This window comes from Eublepharis macularius, chromosome 12, assembly GCF_028583425.1.
Source record: "Eublepharis macularius isolate TG4126 chromosome 12, MPM_Emac_v1.0, whole genome shotgun sequence".
In the NCBI taxonomy this organism is placed as follows: domain Eukaryota; kingdom Metazoa; phylum Chordata; class Lepidosauria; order Squamata; family Eublepharidae; genus Eublepharis; species Eublepharis macularius.
In genome coordinates this window covers 9,407,229-9,418,473 of record NC_072801.1, presented here as the reverse complement: position 1 = coordinate 9,418,473, position 11,245 = coordinate 9,407,229, and the positions used below count along the sequence as shown (strand labels likewise).

At 40.5% G+C, this 11,245-nt stretch overlaps 1 protein-coding gene across 1 annotated transcript in view; it reads left to right on the top strand.

The window, feature by feature from the left end:
• Window positions 1-244: 244 nt before the first annotated feature.
• SEC14L5 (SEC14 like lipid binding 5) overlaps window positions 245-11,245 on the top strand; it is a 28,756-nt gene continuing 17,755 nt past the window's right edge. The window contains exon 1 of the mRNA XM_054994919.1: window positions 245-307. Within this exon, the coding sequence (XP_054850894.1) occupies window positions 245-307 (63 nt within the window). The remainder of the gene's footprint in view (window positions 308-11,245) is intronic.

Genomic DNA, 11,245 nt, shown 5'->3' with positions numbered 1-11,245 from the left:
CAAAGGATTATTGCGCTTCAGCCGAGGGGACTGAGGCCTGCCAAGGGCTTCCTTTTCTTGTGAATTTGTGTTAGAAACCTGACCCATCTCAGGTGACCCTCCGTATTTTTTTCTCTAGTGTCTGTGTGGAAAGAAAGCAGTTCTGTTGTGAAACCAAAAGGATGTGTTTGGACTTACTGTGGGATGGCCAAGGTAGATTTCTTAACAGGTTGCTGTTCTCTTCCATTGCAGGCATGAAGTAAAAATGGTGCAAAAGTATCAATCCCCTGTTAGAGTCTACAAATACCCGTTTGAGCTTGTCATGGCGGTAAGTAATGTTTCACATCTATTCCTGTCTTCCCATAGTTCAGGCTGCACAAAAAAACCCAGCAGAGTCCTCTGGCTTGTGGGCCAGTCAGTGTCAGGTTTTGAACACAAGATTTATTTGTGCAATGTTGGTTGAGCTTCTGTCTTTTGTGCCTTTTGAGCCGTGTTAAGAGCTCATCACCCAAACTGCGTCTCTCTCTCCCTCATTATTAACCCTAAGACAGTGTTCAGTTGATCTGAAGAAACCATCAACAAAACTTGGGGAAAGTAGGCTGGTGCTAGTTTACCTTCACCTCTTACCTTATTTAAGCTTTTAGCAGGCCCTGTGAGAATGGCAGTCAACGAGTGTGGAGCTGGAGCTGTTCCCTCTGACTCTAATTTTAGACCCTAAAGAACATTGTACTGCAATTGCTGATGAGAATTTCAAGGACTTTGGAAGCAACTTTCTTTTTAAAAAAACTCATTTCAGAAGACTAAACTGTGCTGTCACTTCCATCTCCCCCCCCCCAGCCTTAATAATAATAACAACATTCGATTTATATGCCGCCCTTCAGGACAGCCTAAAACCCACTCAGAGCAGTTTACGAGGTGTGTTAGTAATTATTATCCCCACAACAATCACCCTGTGAAGTGGGTGGGGCTGAGGGAGCTCTGAAAGAGCTGTGGCTGAACCAAAGTCACCCAGCTGGCTTCAGGTGGAGGAGTGGGGGATCAAACCCAGCTCTCCAGATTAGAGTCCTGCCACTCTTAACCACAATACCTAACTGGCTATCTGCCTTGCACCTGAGAGCCAGTTTGGTTGTGGTGGTTAGGAGCAGCAGGACTCTAATCTGGAGAGCCGGGTTTGATTCCCCACTTCTCCACTTGAAGCCAGCTGGGTGACCTTGGGCCAGTCACAGCTCTCTCAGAGCTCTCTCAGCCCCACCCACTTCACAGGGTGATTGTTGTGAGGATAATGGTAACACACTTTGTAAACTGCTCTGAGTGGGCATTAAGTTGTCCTGAAGGACAGTATATAAATTGAATGTTATTATTATTATATTATTATTTTATGTCCGAATGGGTGGGGAGAGTCATCCCCCAGTCAGTCCTGCCCCCTCTAAATACTCACTTTGAGACAATCCTTTTATATGGTGCTTCTTGTAACCAATCTTGTTAGAGACTGTGATAGTGACAGTTTTCTGGTGAAGACAACAATATCCAAGTCTGATGCCTCAGTGCATCTGGGAGAAAGGCAGCATTGCGTTCTCTGAAATGTTTGGCTTATGGCACAAAGACCTGTGGAATATGCCCCCTTGACATTCTTTACAGACAGTGCGATGGAACAAGCAGGTGTATAAAATTTGTTTTCCGTTGACTTGTGCTGTTGTCATTGAATCACGTATTCCCGATTCTGATTCGTTTCATGAAAATTCCCTCTATACCTTCCATCTGTAGGGTGCTGGAAGCATTTACCACAAAGGCGTCTGTAAACCTACATTATCTTCATTGGACTTGAATAACTTTTTAGGAACACACAGATGGCATATGTTAAATGCTTGTTAATAATTTGGATGCTAATACAGGTGGACTACCTCTGTTGTAAGCTTGTTAACAGGTCTCTTCAAGACTAGAAACTGACATATTTGTTTTTGTATCTTTTAGTTCCATTTGGTTTCAGAAAGTTTATTTCTGTGTCTATGCTCTGGAGATAAAGGGTTTGTGGACTGTAAGCATTACTCTGACGGCCTATAGATATGAACTGATTTATAGAAAGCGAAAGTAAGGTATAAATGATTTATCCAAGTCAGTGATATAGTCTAGTAAAAGTAGGAATTGATCTTGTATCTTCTGAATCATACAACAAAGCCTAGCCGGGAATATAGCAATATATATCTCTATTCTGTTAAAGTACATTGAAGTGCAAATAGCAAATGTGTTATGAACAGTGTACAAAAAGCCGATGTGTGCACTGATGTTCCAAATCCCGTTTCGTGGCAAAAAGACACTTCTTCATGGGCAGTTTTATACAAATGGTAATTAATTACATAATTAATTGTTTCCCCACATCTTAGGGGAAGGCTGCTTCTTAGGGGAAGGATGATTCAGCGTTTTTCCTGCATAATAGGTTTTGCACATCATTTTCTGCACAATAGGTTTTGCACATTAATTTCTGTAATAGACCGTTTTGGATGGTTAAGGTGATGAATTCCAACTGTGTGTTCCCCCATTTTTTTATTTGTATTTTTGTCAGTATTTTTGTCAGTTACATAGACTCCAAGGGTTGGCTCCTTTAAAGTGGATGTGGGGAAACAATTAATTATGTAATTAATTACCATTTGTATAAAACTGGTTCCCTCCCGTTTTGTTTGAGTCCGTCTTATCAATTGATTGTATACTGGATCCGGGAGAGTGTTGGACCAGGAGTTATTACTTGTAAGTAAATTATGAACTTTCAAGATACAGGAGTGAGGGATTGAGAGTATCTGTATGAGTATTATATGTACTGTTAATTTATTCATAGTCCAGAAGATATATGCCCATGAAGAAGTGTCTTTTTGCCACGAAACGGGATTTGGAACATCAGTGCACACATCGGCCCGTCGGCAATAATGGTTTTATCGTGCATGGATTATGATTTTTAAAAATTATTTATGAATCTTCCTGGATATTCAGTCTCCAACTTGAACTCCACTTCCCCTTCCTTGGATCTCCCATTGTGGAATATATATATGGACATTGACGGATTTGGATTGTGATTGATATATTTATTGCTTTTTGTACACTGTTCATAACACATTTGCTATTTGCACTTCAATGTACTTTAACAGAATAGAGATATATATTGCTATATTCCCGGCTAGGCTTTGTTGTTTGTTCTCACTAACCGGGTTGTCTCCCTGATTCTTGCCCATCTTCTGAATCATAAGCTAAGACTTTAATTTATTGGTATTGTGTGTTCTGGGTGTGAACTCAAGCGTCTAAGAAAAAATAGTAAAGAGTCCAGTAGCACCTTTGGCCCACGCAGCTGACGAAGAGAGCTGTGGGTTCTCGAAAGCTTATGCTACAATAAAGTTGGTTAGTCTTAAAGGTGCTACTGGAATCTTTACTATTTTGCAACTATAGACTAACATGGCTAACTTCTCTGGATCTAAGAAAAAATTACACAATACAGTAAGGTTACAAAAAAGTTACTGCACACAAGGAAATGAAACTGAGCTAGCATTTATATTATAACAGATACTTAAATATAAATATACCAGTGGTTTAATTGCCTTAGAACTTACTTCCAACAGGAGGATTCAGCCCCTGAAAGTAATGAGCATATGCAGAGGATCAATAATACCACCATGTAACCGAATTGGCCCAACTTGATTTTGAATTGGAGAAAGAGCTTCTCGTCTCAAGCATGTGTGTGTTGTGACACTTGAATCCGATCATGCTGAGGGCCAGGATAGACGTGATGATGTCTTTGTGGCCGCCACCATTTTAAAGTCTTTTAAGAATACTATGAGGGCCCAACCCCCGTTGGACCTGTAGAATGATACTTTTGTTCCCCCCACCTTTTCAAGTGCCGAAAGCCATGGAACCTACTACCATTCACCCACATATATTTCAATACACCAAACACAATGATTACAGAAGAAAAATGGGTTTATTGTTCATTTTAATAAGCCCATGACATATTCACCATTTCTGGTAGAAATGTGTAGAGAGCTTTATATACTTTCAGTATTGATTGTTTACAGAATAAAAGATTAAAGATTAGTGTAAACACCCTGTCAGAATGATGCATTTCCTAGAGAACACGACATCTGACAAGCTTGACTGACAAATGAATTACACAAACATTTGAGAAACTGGAGCCATATATCGGATATCCTCTTGCAGAAAGGAATGCTTTCAGGGTTAAAGTCTGACTTATCTTTCATTATAATTAGGAAAACAAGAACATGTTTATACATCGCTCAGTGACCCTTCTCAACCACTAGAGACCTATCAGAGAAGCAGGATATCTCAGGAAGAATTTTGACACTGGAGCAAGGCCTTTCTTACGTGTTTACATGTTTTCTGTGCTGTCCGCTTTGAATGTATGCTCAGAACAGTATGAAAAGGGGTCTAAAGATCCCTTAATACCTTCTATGCTGCACTTTAAAATGACTTTAAAATGGTGACCACCAGGAAGTTGTCATGTTTGGCCCTGAGTGACCTTGGGGGGCAATCATTCTGGCCTAACTTACCTAACAGGGCTGTTGTGAGGGGATAATATAGGGAAGAAATAACTGTATAAACTGCTGTGTGCTCCTTGGAGAAAAGGCAAGATAAAAATGTCATAAACAAGATAAAGTTAAACAGCCACATTCATCAAAGTCACACTTCATAAGCTGCTGGGATTCTGTATTGGCTATGCTATGCAGCAGTTTGACAGACTTTCTGAGTCAACACTGTATTTAAATAAAAACATTGTGACGATTTATAAACATCTTGTGCTTTCTTTGGGACTAAATTATTTAATTAATTGGCAGGATTAGTCTTCCCCATCCTTTAATCTATATTACTATATTACAAACGTTGTAATTTTCAATATTACAAAAATATGATCCTTTGAGAAAGTGTTACCATTCCTAGGTAAGCATAGTTCGATTTCGTGAAATGGCCGTATCTTAATATATAGACTTGGGTTGGGGGTGTAAATATTTTAATGTTAAAACTTGTTAAATCAGAACGTTATCAGAGATATGTATAATGTAGGAGTTGTTTACACCCTCAAGCTTTGCGTTTATGAATGTGTTCTTTCTCCATGCAGCAGTGGGGGCATTTTCTGAGCAGCTGGAGTTGCTTTAAAGGCTGTGGATTTTAGAGGTTGAAGGAGAGCTGCTAAACTAACTGGATGAAGCTTTGAGCATCTCCAAATGATCAAACAATAAATCTGCCTCCAGTAAGAACTGATCCTTACTGTGTCCTTGGATGGTTCTGAACATGAGACATTAGTAGTCCTGTTAGGCCTTCCAGGCCACATAGGAAAAGTATTTTGCAGGACCTTGACAGTTTGTGGCCTGTGAGCATACTTCTGCTTAGGGCTTGCCTGTGTAATGTATGGACTTACATTATATGAGTGTAGTCTGGAATACAGGAGGCCCCTTCCATCTCTTTTACTTGGGAGTATGCATGTGTGTGGGATGGGGGGGATGGGGTAATGTAAATGCATGTCTCTTTGCAAATCACACCACTCCCAGATTCACATCTGTTGTGTTTGTGAGCTAAACCACGTGAGACAAATTATGCAAGGATGCTCAAGTGAAGAGAGACGCAATGTTAGCCAGGAAGCGTAGTTTGAATTTCACCTCTCTCTACAGAGCCGGAAAAGGTCCCTCCTCAGAGGGTTTGTTAATTTCACCTCTCTACAGAGCTGGCAAAGATCTCCTCAGATGGTTTGTTAATTTCCTCTTTGCCTTCCAAGGCACTGCCAATTATTAACAGACACTCTGAGAGCCAAACTACAAGTGACGCCTGACACAGGTTGGACACTTTTCAGCTTCCCTCAACTTTTGATGGAAAATGTAGGCATCCTGATCATGCAGCTGTAATGGAGAGCCAAGCTGTAAAACCAGGACTCCTACATTTCCCATCAAAACTTGAGGGAAGCTGACAAGTGTCCAATCTGTGTAAGGCGTCACTTGTAGCTTGGCTCTGAGAAGCATCTTTGCTGGGTCTGTAGAGAGGTTAAATTAACAAACCCTCTGAGGAGCGATTTTTTTCTGGCTCTGTAGAGAGAGACGAATTTCAAACTACGCTTCCCGGCTAACGTTGCATCTCCCTTCACTTGAGTGCCCTCGTGTAATTTGTGTGGTTTAGCTTTGCGTCATCATGAGCGGACTTTGGTATGTATATCATTCCCACAATGAATTTCATGATAGGAGAAATTTGCAAATGCTGGAACAAAAATATCTTTAAAATTCCATGCTAAAGATCCTCCTGTCTTTCATATATAGTTGTCATGTTCTGTATAATCATAAAGATAGTTTTTTCAAAGTTTTATCATCTGGCAAGAGTTTTCAAAATGATAAAAACAACCATATACATGACATGTGCAATGAATAATAATTTCTTGATTTTTTTCTGTCCTTCAGCTAGTAATATTCCCAAGAAAAATAGGCAGTAAGTTAAAGGTCCTACGTTGTATTGATATTGCTGAAGTTATAGCTAGATTTTTAAGATTGCTCCCCTTACATTGGTTACATCTTTTAAAATGCAACCATAGCCATTTTAAATATCTGCAGCATATTACTTTGTTGTTTTGTCAGGGAGAATCAGTCTCCTTCACACAAAAGTAATTCATCTGATACCTTCAGTTCCAGCCATGTTAACCTCCTATACAAGCATAGGAACTTCCTAACTTACTGATGCTGAGAGCAAAATGTAAATATACAGACTCTGGGAAGCACATGCCAATTCCATATGCATGCCCAAGCCAGCAGAATAAATTTCAGAGTGCAGAATTCCTTCCTGCCTTCTGTTAAAACTGACACCAAGCACTTTGCACTGACTTACTGCTGCATCTGAGGTCTGTTTGCCTGGAAGCCTTCCACTGAATGACTTGTAGGGGTTGAACCCAGATCAACATTCCTGCTGTGCAGCTCTTTTGTAATACTCATATTAGAGGTGGTTAAGAAGCCCCAAATCTGTGCATTCTCCTTCCGCCTGAGATCTTCATTCAGTCATAACCTTTTCCTTCTAGTGCTTGCAGCCAGATTGCCACGTGCTATGATAATATGGTCTCATGCAAAGCAGGTTCAGGCTAGGTCAGTGCTTGAACAGGGCAGCTGTAAGGAAGCTGACAGTGCAGTCCTAAACAGAGTTATTGCAGTTTATGCCCATTAAAATCAATGGGCTTAGACAGGAGTAACTCTGCTTAGGATTGCACTGTGAGAGTGGTTACACATATGAACAAACTCCTCTGTAAATTTCTTAGGTTAATGCAAAAAGGAGTCTGTCCTGGATAGCCATCTTTCAGACTTGCAAAACTGATCCTTGTAATGAAATATCAGAGTCGTGTCCTTTCGGAGAGATGCAGAGGTGGTGAGGATAAAGTGCTGACCCAAGTTCTAGCTTTGATTACATATTCTTTTGAACTCTTACTGCAGTCTTTGGCAGCCAGAAACTGCCCTGTCACTTACAAGGTGCCCTAGAGTAAAGAGTCCTGTAGCACCTTTAAGACCAACCAACTTTTCTGTAGCAAAAGCTTTCGAGAACCACAGGTCTCTTTGTCAGATGCATTTGACGAAGAGAACTGTGGTTCTCGAAAGCTTATGCTACAGAAAAGTTGGTTGGTCTTAAAGGTGCTACTGGACTCTTTACTATTTTGCTACTACAGACTAACATGGCTAACACCTCTAAAGGTGCCATAGACATTGCCTTGCAAGCGATCCTAGCCCTTCTGTTCTGCTAAACTTGGCCTGCCTGTGCCTGCTGGTAAGGCTTGCCCAGTTTACCAACTTTTGAGACTTTCCTCCTCATTTGTTCCTTCTTCAGCCAATTTGGCTTTATTCAGAAGGTGGAAGCAACCAATGTAAGTCAGAAAGACTGGGCCTCTTTGCCATCTCCAGTTTCCATGTGCTTGGAAGTTCCGTGAGAGGGGAGCAGCATGGTTTTTGACCAAGTATCAAGATGTGGGCAGAGCAGCAGAATGAATAGTCTGAATGATTCTGATGTGTCCATATTTAAGCTGAAAGAGGGCAAGTATGGAGCGTAGACAAGGGAAGTGGAACCCCTAGTTTTGAATCCTTACTTGGCTGCAAAGCTCTCTGACTGCCTCTGACATTGCTGCCTCTCTCTCTAATCTGCCGCATAGGCTTGTTGGGAGGTTAAACTGCCAGTCTGAATTGCACGATGTAAGGGCAGGATACAAGTGAAACGGCCACATTCAATGACATTTGAGATAGCCTTAGTGTTCTCTTTTGTCCATTTGTACTTTACAAATTAAGTAATCTGCTTTCTTGTTACTTGTTACACACAGGACTACGGGCCAGTTTGCCGCATTTTCTGGGATGGATGGATTTGCCTGTATTACTTATCATGTTTCTGACACTGAGATTAATTGTTAGTATTGGAAGTCGTGGGTTCTGATGGTAGCATGTATTTCAGTCCTGGTGTACGAGGGCTACTGAACACATGCTGTTGCCTTCCTGTAACTTTCCACTAAATTTATTTTTAAACCAAAAGGCAGACCTGAAAGGCTGCTCTCTTGAGCAGCGCACTGATGTTTTGGGAGGGGGTCTGCTTAACCTTTTCCACTCTGGCTGGTGTTTCTGCTCAGATGCCTCAGCAGCCCCTTCCTCTTGCCAGTCTCGTGCAGCTGCTTTTTGTTAAAGAGAAGAAATGGTGGAAAGTTGCCATTAACCTCTGTGTTCGGCCCTGAAGTCACAAAGCAGCTATGCATAGTGACATCCTGATATAAATGCTGTGAGTATGCTTTGAAACTTGATATTTACACGTCTGCATCTAGAGCAGACTTTCACTGAGATCTTGTCCTTGTTTAGAAAGGACATGGCAAGAATGGTGGAGTTTGCAGCATCTAAAATCAGCTGGAATATCAATGGTTCCCCTTAAATTGCAATCCCGGTGTCTAAATCCTAGCTTAAAATATACATATATCAAGAATAAATGCTACTATCGTTCTGAGACCTTCTTCTGTATATATAGTATTGAAAGATCATAGCTATTTGTAGATAAGATTTCCCCTTACAGGACCAGCCCAAATGACTAATAAAACAATACTATTATCTGAGGAACATCTATTTTTTTGAAACGATTCAATACATTATTTAGGGGCAAATCATGTAGATGAACAGAGAAATATTATAGCCTTTCCTTCCAAATCCTGCACTAATAGATAAACACAGAACTGCCTTTACAGTCATTTCCTTTGTTTGATTTATGCAAGAATATTGCACCATATTAGATTGGGACCTTGAGGGGTCATGATAACTTATGCATCATTAAATGTAATTTAATCCTTAGCAGAGATGTTGTGTTAAAGGCAAGCCTTGTTAAATATCATGTCAGCTGTTCGCTGCTTGCTTGGTTTGTGATCAGTTTCTATAAAATGCAAAGCGTATCTTGATTGTTTACTGTGCTGTTTATTGAAATCCAAGGGTGTATTCTAACATAATGCAGTTTTTCAGTATAAGCCATTGTATATTTGCCAGGGCCCCAGACAGGCCTGAAACAGACCATTACGTACTTGACAAAACATGGTTTTTGATCTGTGCTTTCAGGATTTACCCCAAAATAGCAGTTTTTCCTGGTGTTGTCTCTGGGATCCCTCCCTAACTGTGGGAACTATGTGCCTACTTTCACTATTGTAGCATGGTTAATAATAATAACAACAACATTTGATTTATATACTGCCCTTCAGGACAACTTAACATCCACTCAGAGTGGTTTATAAAGTATTTTATTATTATCCCCACGACAATCACCCTATGAGGTGGGTGGGGCTGAGAGAGCTGTGACTGACCCAAGGTCACCCAGCTGGCTTCAAGCAGAGGAGTGGGGAATCAAACCCGGCTCTCCAGATTAGAGTCCTGCCACTCTTAACCACTACACCAAACCGGTTGCTGGTCAGTTTTGCCAATAGTAACATTCCCTACTGACGAGTTTTTGAGCTGTTGCTCAAAACCACATAAGATGGATTCTCAAACTATAGGATGTTTTCTGAGAGATAACTGGAGAAAGAGTCTATAATATAAACTCCTCCATAAGCTGCAAAAAAAGTTTCTGATAGTGTTCAATCATCTGCTGTAATGTGCTAATTAGGAAATGTTCATTTCTTGCCTTAAATCAGTGCCTTAGGTGAGGACATTGAAGTCGAGGTTACTCTTCTGACAGTCTTTACGGGTTGCTGTCCTCCCGAACTTTCTTTACTGAATGAACTGAAAGAATATTAGAAATGCTGATAAATAAAACCAATTTGGACAGCTGTTTCACCTAAGCTGTATGATACCCGGATGTTTCTTGCTGAACTGGAGTACAGTTGCACAGACGTGGTCTGTGAGGGTTTTTAATTGCTTGTGGCTCAGCACTGGACATTCTTATGCTTTCGGAGGCTGGACGCTGATATTTCTGGCCATCACAACACAGCATGTGTTGTGTAACCTGCTTGTCAAGGTCGTTTGCTTGAATGTTAGTTGAGATTTAGAAGGGAAATAGCAGGGAAGTTTCTCTAAAGATCTAGTACCTTTTCAGATGTTTTATCACGTTTGCCTTTGCACGAAAGGGAAATTAGGAGCGTTCCTTGGGCTCTTGGGCTTTGTCTATCTTTCCTCCATTTATAAGATAATATCCAATTATTCGCAAGCATGATCTCTTTTCTCCTGGGTATTAAATCTGAGCAAAGTTATTCTACTCAAAAGACAGATGTTTTCTTTCAGCAATTTGTAAATAGGCTGGCCGCGACAATAAATGCTCAGACTTGGAAGTCCACCATAGAACACAGTATATTATATTAACTCAGACCACTGAATCCTTTGCTAGTAAGGCAGATTACTCTGTTAAGCATCTCATATCCTTTCCATAGGTGTTTAATCCACTTCCATTGCCTGAAATAGCCACTATTCTATTAGGAGAGCTAAGAGGTGGATGTTTGGCAACTTGCGCTAGTTTAGGAACAAGGTTTCCCTAACTCTAGGGCACGTTCTCATTTGTGAACAGTAAGAGGTCAATTTTTCAAATACAGAGAGATGTTCTCCTAATGGAACAAAAAGGAGAACAATGTGATTTGTATGGATGTGTAGACAGTTTCTAGGTTTTATCCCGTTTTGTGTTTTGTCTGTGGGTAAGTTGATACCTTCTTTGCTTGGAAGTACAAACTTCTTTGTCTTATATAGAAGACTATAACTTGTCATATTGGTTCAGGATCTAGGTAAGTTGCATCAGCTTTGTAAAATCTGTTTCTCAG